At 36.5% G+C, this 16,284-nt stretch overlaps 2 protein-coding genes across 8 annotated transcripts in view; one reads left to right on the top strand and one right to left on the bottom strand.

Annotated features, from left to right (window-relative positions):
* Nucleotides 1-16,284, bottom strand: part of Brp (bruchpilot) — a 76,638-nt gene that overhangs the window by 21,107 nt on the left and 39,247 nt on the right. For 6 of the 7 annotated variants that reach the window (XM_064121355.1, XM_064121356.1, XM_064121349.1 and 3 more), the window contains exons 3-4: nt 16,085-16,181; nt 12,593-12,648 (exon numbers count right to left, since the gene is read on the bottom strand). In XM_064121355.1, the coding sequence (XP_063977425.1) occupies nt 12,593-12,648; nt 16,085-16,181 (153 nt within the window). Of the gene's footprint in view, nt 1-10,646; nt 10,830-12,592; nt 12,649-16,084; nt 16,182-16,284 lie in introns of those variants that run through there. The other variant, XM_064121353.1, reaches the window with a different exon arrangement.
* Nucleotides 10,986-16,284, top strand: part of LOC135162659 (beta-hexosaminidase subunit beta-like) — a 50,870-nt gene continuing 45,571 nt past the window's right edge. The window contains exon 1 of the mRNA XM_064121362.1: nt 10,986-11,080. The gene's annotated coding sequence lies outside the window, so the exon portion shown is untranslated. The remainder of the gene's footprint in view (nt 11,081-16,284) is intronic.

The raw sequence follows: 16,284 nt of genomic DNA, 5'->3' as shown, positions 1-16,284 counted from the left end.
ATGCGCGTTAAAATATCCAAAGAGTGTATGTCCTGGAGAAGGTAGAGAAATTTTGTTTTCTAGTACAGTCACTTGGAAGAATAATTCAGCTCGTGATAATTCGTTATTTTTCATTCAGCACGTATTTTCCAACGTTGTGAAGAAAGAGAGAGAGAGGAAGATTAAAAAATTTAAACACAAGTAAATAATCAAGAACAAGAGTAACAAAATTTCTCAACAGAAGTAGAATCTTGCTGCAAATTCAACGATAATCATAAAACCATAAACAGAATAACAATTGGAAAGATTGGAGAGAGAAAGAGAGATTGAGAGACTTCGGAGTTAATAAACTGTTGAGTTCAACGAAAGCATCGAGTACTTGCTGCGCTTGCATGCACCATGCCATCGTGAACAAACGGTGGATGGGGAAAAAATGGTGAATAGCATGCTGTCATCCTTTGTCTCCTTGATATTTTCTTTTTTTTTTTTCTACTGTTTCTTTTCCTTCGCCAAGTTCGCTTTTGCCACGTGAAAAGTGTCTCGGTGCTGGAGCTTAATTGTAGCGTAGTGGAAAAATGGAAACATTTAATTACTTTTTTTGGGGTGAAAGAAAACTAGGGGAAAATAGGTGTGATGAGAGGATTGGTTCGTGCGAGAGAAAGAGAGACAATGTGACGGAAGCTGAGAATTTTTTTCTGAAGAGTATCTCCTTGGGAAGATATCTTCGATGATAGCAGAGAAATATTTCATAATAAGTGATAAGGAAGAGCAAAGTAGAAATTATTGAAATCATGAAAATTATACGAATAATTTGAAATCATAATAATTGCAAATTGTCCGAGAAACGGAGGAACAGTTTTTTTTTATCTTTATCACTTTTATAGTTTTGAAAGTATCGGTGGGTTTATCAGTCGTTATGATGGGAAGTCCGAGTGCCAATGAATCTCATGTCAGTGATGTAAAAAGGATACTTGAAATGATTGATCTATGATACTTCTCATCTATGACAACTAATTTATCGATGAACCAATTGGTGATGCGATGATTATAACAATGATACAATGAGTGATTTTGAAAGAATGATTTTGGATAGGTTTCATTGATACTGATTGATATTGCCAGATTTTCAGATTCGCAAGAATTTATTAATCAACGATTTTATCACACAGATTTTTTTTTTTCATTCTGTAACAATAGCTCCTCGCATTGAAGTATTTCTTGCATTTGACGTTATCTTTTAAAACTGTTATTGCAATTTTTATTGCGCACGTAGTTGAATATTTTATCACTCGAAAATATTATTTTATTCATCAGTCCTCTATTGCTATTACAAAGTATCATTTACATCACTGTCGATCTCTCTCGTCCTCGAAGGAATCATTAGACTTTTATTAAATAGTAAGAGGACGAGGAGAAATTTTGATCGTTGGTAACGACCGATTTGGGATTGACGTTTGTTTATTCTCCATTAATTGAGTTTCTTATTCATTCTCACAATATTAGTCATCAGAAGTTTCTTAAGTTAATTGTAAATAATTATCATAACTTGAGGAATCTGTAGAAGGGAGCGCTAATTTCATTGATAGACGAGAGGGACGACGAGGGGGCCATAGAATTTGCGCGATTTTTATTAATGTTCTTTCTAAATTATTTATTTGGCTTTTTTGGGAATGATCTATACTGGTTTTAATCTCTATGAAAAAATATAGTAGAGCCAAAGTCTCGAGATTCAGTTCTCCGATTAGATCTAATCATGTTTTCAATGCATTGACATCTGTTCTTTACTCAGAATAGAGAAAAAAAAATTCTTTCTGTACAATTAACATTCTTAGACATCTCAAGGGGTCAACAGTTTCTAAGGCCTAAAGTTTTAATATATTTTCTTGTCCTCTTTAGGTACGCACATTTAAGATTCGGCAAGCTACACAGCCAAAAGACTTTCTTATTTTCCCACCTCACGTCCGTAACATCGATTCAACATTCGATAAATTTCTTTGGTAGATTATTCATAGTGGATGTAAGCTTTCTGGAGGTAAATATATATCTTCATATATGCCTAAGGGAGTATACATCGAGTCGAAAAATATGCTACCGATTCGACGTTGGAATTAAATGTGTATAATATATATATCGTACAGTAATCGTTTCTGGAAAGAGAGACTTAAAAAAATAATAGAGAGGAAGAATTTTTATAATTAGAGATGAATACACTGGGGTGAAAGAATAATTTAAAAACCATTGTTTTTCGAACACGGGTGGCTTGTAATATTGATAATATAAAGCCGCAATAAACAGCGGCGATAATCTGTCTTCAGTGTTTCGATTCTAGGCAGGGAATTCATTGCCTGCGAAGACAAGTGTTAAACGTTAAACGAATGTTTAACCGCTTAAATGATTTATTCATTAAATATACTTTCGCCAAAATCCTACTTATAGTGTATAATAATATCTATGTGTAAATATATCCCCCCACCCCCCCTGTCAGTGGGATCACTACCGGAAGTACGATATAAACACTGGGATCTGTGATAGAAATGACGCTTGGTTCGCTCGGAGATGCACAAAGCTGTTGTAACTTTGTATCGAGAAAGCTATCAATGAAAATACTAAACCCAGGAGAACCAGAAACTAATCTTCCAAGCAACTCTCTTATCCTGACCTCTTGACACTACCAAAATCTGGAAAGTATAGCCTAGAAATAATCTTCTGTTCGTATCACAATCAAATAAAAAATCATTTAAAAAATCCAGTGTTGGAGGACTTGTCTTCCGTGAGCTGATCCACATCTTAGATGACGTCGTTCTTTTCGATGCGGACGTTGTTGATGAAGAAACTTACTTGGCGTTTGAAGTTGAGATCGTGCTTGTTGAAGGTGTGAGCATGTAGTGCCAGGGCGCCGGCGGCGGCCGGCTCTATGTGTTTCAAATGCTGCTGTATGGTCTGTTGATGTGCCTGATGTGCCTGTTGTGCCTGATGCTGTTGATACGGTGTTTGTGGATGATGATGATAATGCGGTTGTGTTGGATGATGACCATGACGATCCGTGTATGGATTGACAACACCAGTACCAGCTAAGCAAGATGCTGTTCCACCTGGTGTACCTGTCGAACCGGCAAGTAACGGATTTGTTAGTGATGATGATGTTGTTTGTCCCTGTGGTAACAGGGCTGTTAGAACGGAGGGCCCACGTGTGAGTACAGATGACTGTAGACTTCCAAACGCGGATGGAAGTGACAAAGATCGTCCCTTGGCAACACTTTCGATACCTGTTGTTCCTGGAATAGCTCCTGGTGTTGTACTGCCACCATATGTTCCACATGTACCACCACTTGGTACAGCTGTTGCTTTGAGCAGTTGTTCACGAAGTCTACCACCGCATTCACGTATACGCTGTAGTTCAGCCTCGAGTAGACTGACTTCCTTCTCCAGTGTTTGTATACGTGCGTCCTTAGTCTCGAGTATCGCTGTCAGTGTGGTACTACCTGGTACACCACCAGGCACTGCCACACTACCACCAAGCATCGTTGCTGTATTACATGTTGTACCATAACCAGTGCTACAAAATCCAATACCACCGCCGCCGACGCCACCGGTACTGCCAGCTACTGGAGCACCTGATGATGCTGTTGAGGCGTAAGCTAGCTCCAACTGCGTCTGGAGGCTCTTCAGAGTCTCGTTCGTCGCTTTGAGCTCCTTATAACAAGCAATAGCAGACGTTACTCACGTTTGCCTTTATTATTATTTTTTTGTGTTGTATTTATTCATTCAGTTTTTTTTTTTGGCTTTTGGTGTTGGTGGTCGTGAAGGTGATATGGTGGTCGTAGTCGTGCTGTGAGAGGATTAATGATCATCACGAGGCTGCTAATGGCTATTTGGACAGATACTTTTGGTTAATCAATCAAATCTAATTCATTGGTAATCATCGACAGCCTCGTTAATGATCGGTAAACCAACTCTTGGAGGACACGTAGTTCGTGGTACTGCTCGCAGCGTCCCGGTTGACGAAAGAAAAGCGACGTTCCCGCCGTGCTTCGTACACTCTTGCCAAATCCAATATCTCTTCCATTAAAATAATCTATGATTATAATCTCTCCGTCAATTGTTTATTTCGTTCAAAACCGGCACACCGCCGGCAACCCGTAGATCCTTCAGTTATTCACGTTCATTCTTGAAACGTGTTCGTTATTATAATCTGCAAGCACATTATTTGTGGGTCAAAAATTGGACGCTTCAATCTCAGCGATTTTGGTTTGTTAGTTTCATTTTTATTGTTTTTTCTTTCTCAAATATACGTTTTATAGAAAATAATACAGATACTCCTCTTCAGAATTGGTATCGACGTCGGGCGACGCCGCAGTTCTTTCGCCCACCGCGACGTACGGCCGACATTTTGTCCATCCTTGCATTCACCAGCGTATGAGCAATGTTTTTTTCTCTTTGGATTGATCGTTTTTTTTTATTATATCACTCATGTATTTTCGCAAATGATGAAAGGCACTTTTTTTCGATTATGAATGTTCACGCGCCGCTGCAGTCGCAAGTTCTGCGCCTGCGCATCGAACAATCGCCCTGGTATGCTCATTATGGACAAGATCTCACCACAAGAATTATATTATATGCATAACAATTGATTTTTATGATGACGCGAAGCACGAGAGATGTGGCTGAACTATCGATTCTCCACTTCACGCACCGTTGGAAAGTTAGTCTTGAGATTTGGTGTGAAAAATCCAATTATGTTAAATGTTTAAGATGAATAAAAATTAGTGAACGATTTTATCCGCAGTTCAAGTCGAAATGACAAAACCCGGGGTTTAGATAATTCTGTGATTGAAATTTCAAGTAATTTCCAACAGCGATGCAATAGTCGAGGAGCTTTGTAAGTTTTTGCAATCGATTGTTATGCATCGATCTGATGTGCTGATGTATGTGAAACATAAAAAAAGATTCTTTGAGAATTAAATGTACAGAGTGCAAATAATAATTGATAGAGAATACAGATAAATTTGAAAGAACGAAATACAGAAATTTATTTTCAAAGAATCTTTCTTATTGACTTTTATATTTAGGTGTAACAAATGATCTTATAAAAATTCATCTATATACCAGTGTAATATTGAAAATATCCGATTAATGAATGAGTAAACAGGTGTAATGTAATAACCGTTCATACATGAAACGGAAAATACGAAAAACCGATAATTGGTGAGGTGAGGAATAATGTACTCATTTGGAATGAGAGAATAGTATAAAACGAGTGACGATGCGACCTCGGGATTAATCGTAATATGGCGGATCTCCAGTGGAGTCACGAGTAATGGTGTGTAATGAAAAAAGGAGGAAAAAAATGCCATAACTGAATGGGAATAGTTCATTCTCTGTCGCTCGCCCATTGCGATAATGACGAGGAAGCTATTTGTGATGGGGGTACGGAATGCAGTATTTGCAATTCGAATTTGAATGTAGGAAATGTTCTATTTGGTGTATAAATATTTGAGAGCGGATGTTGAATAGCTTGTAACGGTGTACATTCAGTGCACAGGTTTCAAACATTCTGGATTTTCTTTTCGTGATTCAATAGCGAAAAATGAAAAATTAGTTTTAAAGTGTAAGAAATTTTAATGAAATTACGGAGAATGCGGAGAAAATTTTTCGGTACAAATTATATTTCCCTCTCGTCAACTAGGTATTTCCAGAAATTTATTATACATGTAGACATTTAATTTGTTTTTGGTGTGAGACATATTGTCTTAGTGATAATAAATAACATCTTATTAACATTAAATTTTTTTTTCTATATCCAAATATATTCTTAAAATACCCACTTGTCAAACAGACGGATAATATTTACCAAAAATTTCACGGCGCATAGGGTGGAATTTTTGAATATGAACTCAATGATTTTTATGCTGTCCATAACGAGATATTAACAATTACAAAGCGACCCATTTTATTCCACTCTCCGTTTTGATAATATTTGTTAGAAAAATCTGTTACACTGAAAAACGTTGATATTTTGAATTGAAAAACCGAGCCTTCAATCTTCTGAGCTCTAAAATTAAATCAGCCATGATAACGAGATACTACCACTTATTCTCCACTAAAATATCCGGCTCGGCTTTGCGGTGCAATTTGTACATATACGTGCTGTTTCATATATTGATCCGCAAATTAAAAAGAAGTATCGCATGAATATAATTAAATGAGAGGTTACACAAAAATGATGGGAAAATCGCGTAACACTGTGAAATTCTGAAATGGAATCGATCACATGTGGATGAGTAGTGCAAAAAAAAATCAACTCGTGAGTCTGAAAGTTGATGTTAGAAAAAAAAAATTCCGAAGTTATGTTTCCGTACGTGAAACATTGACGCATGTAAAGACAATGTTGACCGCGTGTCTGTTGTCAAGATGACTCATTGTCCGAAGGGAATGGAGAATAGTAAAAAAAATGTTAATTATTATTAACCTTGTGTTGAATCAATCATGGAAATTCTTGTTTCTCTGTTGTTCATTATAGTCTAGTATTTTTTCTTATTTGTCACTAATTACGTTTTTTGGTTGTGTGCTGTCTTCGTGTTTTATGAGTGTCGTTGAGTGTACCTGCTTGGTCCTCCGTCGCGTTGTTCGGGTGCGCACATCGATGGCCAATAATTTTTTGAGTTTGTCCTAGAGGCGAGACGGATATAATATTTTTTGTTGTGATGCTTGTTGTTGATAGATTTTTTTTCATGAAGATGACGATGAAGATGGCAGTGGTGATATCAATAATTAATTTGTTCAATCATTATCATTAATTAAAATAAATATGAGCATGGCGATTCGTGATAAAAGAAGAGGAATGGAGGGGGTAGATGCGAGCATGAGAATTATCCTCCTTGTGAGGATAATTTCTATGATTTGTCAAAAAAAAATTCTCCTAAACATTCAAAGCGATTCATTCCACGCAGTATATTCAACATCAGTTATCGATGTGTCAATCATTTCGAGTTATTCCCCGGGGATGAGAGTGCCCACTTCACTGTCCTCTATTGTTTTGATAGTTTTTAATAATTTTGCCTCCGCCGTTTCTCGATTCATTTCGCGTCGTGAGATGAAAAACAAAATTGAAAATTGTTTGACAGTAAAAACAGAAGTAAATGAATTTTTTGAAAATAATTTTCAGCAGCGCAATTTCATTGGATCAACAGAAGCGGAAGAAAAGGGCGTGAGAAGCGATGATTTTGCATGGTTGTTTGCTCTTTGCTGCGCGTGTTGAGCTTATGAAATTTTTACGGAATCAATTTTTCAGCCATCGAACGAATATCGGTGGTAGGGAATGGGCAGAGTGAGCCTTTCAACGAGAGACTTTTCTTCGAGCCTCGAAATTTCGAATAAAAAATCAATCCCTATTATTGGTGATACCCAGTGCTGCTTGAAATATAGATAATCATTGATCCTATCTATAACTGAACTTGTAATATATGAAAAAAAAACAATGCGTAAATTCTGATATCGAGTGAAATTTCCAGGCCACCTCGTCCGCTCCGCTCGCGTTTCCCGAGCAACGGACGAATCCCCGGTCAATTTTCTGCCCGAGATAATCTTTATAAATTATCTCTGAACATGAAAACTGTTTCTCTCAGTGCACAAGAGGATTTCCCTGATCTTACCCAAATTCAAAGGCCGAGAAAAGAACTTGCGAGCGATCAAAAGACCATCAGCTGAATGGAAAAGTAGTCACGCATACTGAATGCTTTCCTACTTTCTTTCCATTTATTTTCATTTATAAACTCTAGTAAGGGAGTTTGAAACAAACTTCTTCGAACAGCTGCACGCGAACCGATCCCCAAGGATTGTAACTTAGTAATTCTGATTGTGAGCAGTTCATCTTTACGACCAAAACTCTAAGGAGGTTATAAACTTTGTCGTGTTTGTCTCCTGCTACACTCACAATTTTCCCACCGCCGAGCAGGAGCAGATTTCCATCGAGGTGGGAAAGCACGAAGGCCAATTAATTGCATGCAGTCACAACGTACCCTCCATCAGATTAATTACTACTTCCAGGGGTGAAGCACGGACGCTGTGGCATGGAAAATTACCGGACGCGTGCAGCGCGCAGCAAAGAGACCAATGGGAGTTCTATCAAAAGTTGATTGAAGGGAAGCAACGAAGTACATTTTTTAAAACTCAGGTTTTATCGTATCTGTGATATTGTTTCGGACAATAATCGAGGTAGTGACAAACCTTGAGTATGTTCTGTAAGCTATGGCAAGTGATGAAGAGAAATTTTAGAGAAATTTTTGAGAAATCTTAGCATTTTTCCGTTCAGACAAAAAAAACATTGAAAAATTTGCTCTGAGTTTTGGCGGTTTTTTTGTTTTTTTTGGTATTGTTTGAACACAAATATTCCGAGCACTTTCGTGATTATGTTGACGCAATGCTCACACTCACGCATACAAAGAAACAATAGGCATTCAAAAAATAATTGAAATTCTCTTCTCTCTCTCTCTTTCTTTTTCCCCTTGAACTTAATTCCCGAATAAATTATCACCAGATGATTAAGTCTCGAGACGCGCAATGAAGAGACTCCACCTAATGAACAAAACCTAGAGCTAAAACGAGCACATACACAGATGCCATGAAACATAAATATGGATTCGTCAGTGAAGTGGTGTCATTGTAGAGGCATGTCGGAAACTGGGTTACTGGCTCAAGAGATAAATTTCCTACAAAAAAAATTGCAAAATATATTTGAATACAGCGATTTTTAGGGTAATCAATGAATTCATTGGAATTTATCATAATAAGTTATTACGAAAAATTGTGAGATAATTTTCTTGTAAGATATTTTCATTTTTTACAAAAAACATTTCTCATTCATCGCCACTTCACCGCGAAGTATAATAAATCATTTAATCTAGAATAATTCACAACAAGAGTCGTCCTCTCCCACTAATTTTCCCCAACAATTACGCTGAACAATGAAGAAATTGAATTAATGAAGAACTTCAACACCACTTAAAACGCAAAACTCACGAAAACATTGAAGTTAGAATCGAGAACTGAGGAAATTATCAAAACAGGACAACTCTTGGTACAACTGAACTGACTCAAGTGTAAGATGATGAGGGCCAAGTGCCGTTGAACTTTGAAGCACATACACTGACAGGACAACTAAGTTTCGACGAACATTCTGGAATTCGGGAAATTTTTTTTGCCGTAGATACATTTGACTTAAGAATCATTCAACGTAAAAAATATAATGAGAATAAATAAATGGCTTCCCAATACCGATTTTAAAATATTTATTATTTATTATTAACGAAATTTGTCTCATATCCGTGGACTTGGAATGGACCGACGTGTGAAGGTCTTTAGTCAATTGAAAATTATACTTCGTAGATAAATTTTTTAGTCTTTAAAATAGAATTCTGTATTGAGAAACGACTAAAAAATATTGTCGAAATAAATTAAAAGACATTGATAAGAATTGTCTTAGGCGAAAAACAACCAGTAATGAAAATAATCATAATCTGGCGAAGGTGTTAAGCAAGGAACTCACTATTTCAATCTAATTCTAATAAAGTTCCTATGGAATTTCTAAATCACCATTGCACAAAATAATATCAATCTAATAATGAGATGCAATTTATTGCTTCTAATGATATGCTCACTGATTCATCCTAAATGATTCGTTCGTCAAATGAATTCATCGTAAGAAAAATTATTCTCCACTCACGATTGCATTGTTCCAGATAGTAAGTGGTAATAAGCCAACTTCGTAATTCTACTGTTGCCTTCCCACCCCCTAAAACGAGTGATTTTATAAGAAACTATCGGGAGCTTTTTTTTAACTGGAAAAACCCCGAGTTTGAAAAGACACGATTTGCATGGATGAAAAAGTTGACTACAAATTATTGAATAAGTCCAGTAATCGTCAGGTGAAAAGTGAAAAATCCCGAGAGTAATTTTTCCCGATACCGTAGCCTTAACCATTTGTGCTCTCAAAACTTATCTCATGAATATAAATTATTCGCAAATGTCTACTGATTTTTGTGCGATGGAGAAAATCATGAAACTTGAGTTTCCATATCTTTCCCATAGAAATCAGAAAAAAATGCCCTACATTAAGGAAATTTTTTAGACAAATTCATGTGTTAAGGTCATAAATGAGAGGATAAATCATCTGATTACGTTGACTTGATGTCAGTGTTTGTAAAAGGAAACTCGAGTGGATTTATGATGAGGTTCGGAAATTCTGGAGAGCCCCGGAAAAACGTATTGCTCAGTGTCATAATTCTCCTCATGTTTCTGGTAAAAATTCAACCTCTCTATAATTTGACAGTGTTGCACAAGAAGGTTTCTCGGATTTATCAAAAAAATAGGGGATGCAATAGCACGTTCTTCTATTCTTTGCGATTCATCTCGCCTGGAAAAACCGTATGAATCCACTTTACTGTACGACAATGGTGTTTTTTTTTATTTCGCTCCCTCCGCACACGATTGCTCTTCGCATATCAAAATTTTCTCTGATTTTCTAGTATTTTTTATTCGACTTTTTTTCTCTCCGTTCGCGAAACATTATTTTTTTCATCCGTAAATGTATTTTTTTACCGAGCAAATCGTAAAATGTTCTCCGCAAAATGTATTTTTCATTCAATTATTGGTTATCTCCACTGAATTACCTTTCCTGCAGCAAAATTTGCCGCAATTTTTCAGATAATTTATATTCAACTTTTCCCTTCATGCAGCAACACGTGATGGATTGACTTGTTGTGTTCACTTTAACCACTTAGCGACTGATTCCTATCAAAGTCAGTTTTTTTTTCCTCAGTAATACAAACAATGATGAACAGTGCTGGTGATTGTGGAGAGAACGGGCCACTAAAACGAATAACGTGCGAACATATGAGGTTGCTCGTGAGGTTATAACATGTACAGGTATATAGAGACATTGCACGGGGCAAGCGAAGTGTGACAAAGATAAAGAGACAACGTAATGGCGACGTTAATATATAGTTCGACTACTTGGGAAGAAACAGATAGAAGTGGTTACGGTCGTGAAGTGCCTCAAGTTGGCACTCGAAGCGGCGTGAGAAAATTTTTCGATGCCATTCCGGTGAGTTCAGCATGAACATTTATGGGTTTAGTTGATAAATTATGTGGAATTTTGGTGCAGTGTGATATTCAGTAGTGAAGAAATTGAACCTAACTTCAATTTGCCAGTTTTCGTGATTGTAATTAACTTGAAAACTGCATGAAGTGAAATTTTCGGTTAAAATTACCTCATCACTCTGTAAAAGTCTCTAACGAGTTATCACTAGTTCATTTCCCCTCTAAAACTTGATAAAAATTAATTTAATATGATCAATTATTGGTTTAGGTTGGAGAAATTACATTTTGACGAACAGTAAATTTTCCTCTCCGGGCCCAGTAATTTCCTTTTTTATGAATCATCTATTAATTAATTTGTTTACCAAGTGCAGGAATGGACTTTAGATCATACGACTCATGATATCCTGTACAGAACGGTGGGGTAATTTTCACCGAAAATTCATCTGTGCAATGACTCCGGCGACTTCACTACTGAATTTTCTTGTGAAGTTATAATTTTTGAACCTCGAACGTTAAAATTCAATTGGAAAAATTGATAACGAGGTAAAGTGAACAATGCAGGCAAAGACAGTGATTGAATAAGAGATAAATATCGAGTAATCAGTGCTAATTAAACAGAGTGGAAAAAATAGTGAAGTGGTGGATAACAGGAGATGAGTTCATAACAATCCACTTCCCGATGATTTTGAATATTTTTCACGAGGAAAAGCCCCAGAGAAATTCACCAACAGAATTATTCCCTTGACAGCGCCCTTTTCGGACACCCTCAAGTGTAAAGGGAATTATTTGGAGAATTTCAACTATTAATTCGTGAAGCTGAATTTATAACCATTGAAATTTACCAAATGATTTTCCTCGTATTGTCAACTGTCGATTTTTGAATTTATTAAGGGCCGATTTTACCGACCACGGTAAAATTCAAAACGAGTGTAAAAATTTATAATAAGGATTGTAGATAAAACCACAAGATACAAAATAGTCGCTAGAAGTATGTGAAACCCATCTCCTTCCACCACTCGGCTGTAAAAAAGTTGAAAATTTATCAAATTAAAGAGGATTTTTTTGTTTTCAAGTGTCTTCGCGTTTACCTCGTCAAATATCATCTTGGACAGATTCTATACTGTTTATATGTATAATGATGACACAGAGGCAAGTATCTAAAGGGTAGATAAAGTGAATGATGCTGCCTAGAACTCCATGATGTATGACAATTATCTTAAACCACGATAATAATACCGTAAAATAATATTGAATTGAATCGTACTAATAACATCATTCTCGTACCTCTGGGATATTCGAAAGCCAATGCACAGCGCAAAAAAAAAAATTCACTACTGTTTGCAAGCTTATCTAATTCACAAACAATCAGATGAGGCGGCTCGAATAAAAAGATGTACAGTTACGCATCGCGAGTTAATTGATTGATCTTTCTTCAAAAATGATCTCGACTAAATTAGTAGATTATCGATATCGGACAGAGTTATATTATTACACGGTAATTAGAATGCTTAAGGACCTGCTTCTGCGCCATGGACTGCATCTGCTGGAACATGATCCTCTCCTCCTCTTTTCCTGAAACAGGAGCAAAGTAACGAGAAGCTCGCGAGATTGCCACCAATAAGTGATACATGTCAACACAGAAAAACCTAACGCTAAGTTATGCTTTGCTAAGCTGACTTTACGGTTTACTAACCACAACTTACGGTTAACAATGCCCGGAACTAAATTCACATGGACACGTGTCTACGCACACCAGAATTCAGCAGATAAAATTTCCGAGGGATTCTATTAGATGGCCATTCGCACTGACACTGACTTAGTTAACATACACGATTTTGCAACTTGAAGGACAATTTACATGTCACTTGAGGTGTCATATACACTTAAAAAATACTGCATAATTTATGTTCGAGTTTTTCTGTGTGAATGATTTTTTAAAAAAGATTTTGATTATTTTTTTTATCCCAATTTCAACCAATCAAATGGTGGCATTTTCCGTCACGTGGTACAGGTAAAAGGGTTTTACTTCGGATATTTTTCGAATTACTTCCTATTTGTTGCAAAGCAATGAAAATATCCGATAAACAATTTGTACTCGTTTTAAACTCCAAAACTGTCATTAGAGAAAATCAAGTTCAAAGACTTTACCTCGACATGAGCAGATTTGGAGGAGAATCATTGGACATTATTGATCAAAAAATTAAAAAAAATGGTCCTAATAATACGGTGAAGACAAAGGCCATAATTTGGAAATAATTCTCTACATTTTGTGGAGACAGAAAATATACCCTGGAAGCCACAACTACGAGCGAAAAACCATACCATATGACGTGTAATGCCACACCTTTAATTGCTTGAAATTGGAATGAAAAAAATAATCCAGCCAAATAGCCATCGACCTTCAAAATTAATCGGAGATTTCCCTTCAGTTTCCCTACGTAGCACCGATCGGGATAAGTTTTGCAGGTTTTTCTGCTAAACTCCCTCCCTCTCGTTGCCACGCAACGAAAGTCTCGGGAAATATCCGATAATTTTGAAGGTCTTGGGGTATTACTACTGATAATCTCCGTAAAATTCTCTCTTAAAAATTGAATTCATAACGTTACCGTAGAGTCAAAAAGACGTGAATATTCTCTACGTTCTCACCGTCTCATGACTCGTAATAATTAAATAAATGAGCGGTTTAACCAAAGAAAAGATTTGAAAAATTTTTCCGCCTCAAAAGCTGGTTCCTCCCATCCTAATCAAGCAATTACCAAGAATTTCGGACTCTAAAAGAAACTAGTAATTCGGAAAATCTCTGAGAGACATTTTCACCGTTCAAGTAAAAGCACACACTCACAAGAGATTTTCCTCATCCTCATAGAGCCCTGAATACCCAGAATGTCCTAGCTACGTGACACTCGACGCCACTTTAGTTTGTCATCCACTTTCCATATTTTTCTCGCAATTTTTGTATTCGAGGAATTTTATTATTCACACGAATGTGGTACACGCTCCACTTGCTTCCAGTGTCTCCACTCATGTGCGTACGATAAATCCTCTTTAGCGCATTCCCATCGTATTCTAACGTTCGTCTTGGCGAAAGCCCCCTCAGCAAGTTTTACACAATAGGTACCACCATCGTGGAGTGACTGGAGATGCCATATAACAACGCGTTTAACGCTCCTGGAGAACTGGGAGAATTGCATTCTCCGGAAGTTTGTGTCCGGATTTGGTTTACTGTTTTGGACAAGGATTTTTATGATTTCTGGAGTCGCTCACTCCCAGAATTTTTAGGAGTTTTGCTGAAGGGGTTGAGGATTCTGGTTAGACGGTGAGAAAAGTTCAATAAAAATTGTTCCAAAAGTTTCGTAATTTTGGAGCAAAAGGGCGTGTGGAAAAAAATTACCAAATGAAATTGAATTTTTATAAAGCGTTGGAGAAACAAAACTAGATGTTCCAAAAAATATATTTTACTTAGATATTTTGGAACAGGAATCGGCAAGTGCTGTGACTAAGTAATTTGAAAGAAAGTTTCAAATTTCTTTTCTTTTTTTTAATTGAAAAAACATTCTCATCCTCAATTATAAATGAACTATTAATTTCAAAGTTCCTGAATTTGATTTTTCAATCGATCAAGTAATTATTATTCGTGCCAAGTCGATTTGTAGCTCATGAAATATTTTATTTATATTTTTTGAAACAAAATCACAGACGAGATAATGACAGAGCTGAGGTTGAAAAATAATAAATGCACACACACCCTTAGACTCCCTGTAGTAGTTGCTAAAGTTTTTGCTTTACTGAAAATTTTAGAACTTTCTTTCTACGGAATTTCATCAACTGAGAGAACAATTCAACCCTTGAGTAGTCACAGCCCATCACCGAATGCAGTTGGTCGCGTCGTAAGACAATCCTCGCCTCGTGTATTTTACGATTTCATGAAGAAAAAAGTTTGAGAAAATAATTCATTCTTCGTTTATGGGGTACTTTGAACCTTCAGGGAATAGGAAATAGGGATATAAAGAAGAAATAGTTTCAATAAAAATAGAAAAATAGTTGTGAGATAAACCAAGAACGGAATCACCTCGAGCGACAAAGTTTGGAATTTTGAGGTAGTTCACAGGGATTTTCAGCGGGTTTAGTTTCCGAACCTGAAGCTCTCAATGTACTTAATATATTTACAAACCGCTACAAATATTTAAAAAATGTTTACGTACGAAATTCTTGCGTCAAAGGAAAATTAGAAAAATTATGGTGCTTCCCTTAGACTTTTGAAACTTTATCATAAACAATTAATTCGAAATGATTATATTTTTAACCCCTAATTCAATAATTATTTCTTCAATGAATAATTTATTTTCCATTCAACATGTGGAATGCTTTCTCCCTACTTCATCACCTGACCTATACCTCTTTCACGATATTACCGCGATTATATTGACATTTCGATTACGTGTCACTCACGATGAAGGAGTAATTACCACACGTGAATCTCAGTCGATAGAATTTCCCCCGAAACTCGTAATTTACCGTATCATTTTTCCAAGTTCTCCACGAACAAAGCGCCGAAAAAGTTTCACTAAATTCAAATAACTTTACGCCCCCAAAAATTAATTCTTCGCAAAAAGAAAATACTTTCCTACTATCTCCAGACATCAATCACTCTCCAAGTAATCATAAAATAACCGGAAGTGTTGTAGCGGATGTGACTCATTTTATTCATTCGTCACGAAGATACAACTCCACATCCACGGTAACGACCGAACGAATGCTTTCTCTTCCCAGACATGCGTGATCGTGACCTTCACCCTTATTCCGCAAATCAATGATGGTATGTTTGGTAAATAAGTCACTCCTCCAACATCAAAGATACCCAGTGACTAGAATTCTCCTTGATATCTCCACTTCATGTACTTCTTCACGAGAAATTCTCCATAGAAATAAACATTCTCACGACATGCTCAATGTTATTGTCCGGGAGCATCGAGAGAACTAAAAAGTATGAAAAAAAAAATTATCTCACCCATTCCTTTGTTCTGCAGCATTTCAAGGAGCTTTTTGATGCTTTCATCGCGGGCCTGGAGTGTTTGTTTTTGAGTTTCTATTCTCAGCTCAAGCTCCTGAAAATAATAACAAGAAAATTTCTTTGTCAGTGAGTTTGGTCGTTGAGGATTTGTTGAGGTCATTTGTGCAATTAAACGTTATTTCTTTACGTTGAAAAAC

This window comes from Diachasmimorpha longicaudata, chromosome 5 (genome assembly GCF_034640455.1).
Source record: "Diachasmimorpha longicaudata isolate KC_UGA_2023 chromosome 5, iyDiaLong2, whole genome shotgun sequence".
In the NCBI taxonomy this organism is placed as follows: Eukaryota; Metazoa; Arthropoda; class Insecta; order Hymenoptera; family Braconidae; genus Diachasmimorpha; species Diachasmimorpha longicaudata.
Note: the sequence above shows the minus strand (reverse complement) of the source record. Positions and strands in the feature narration are given on the sequence as shown.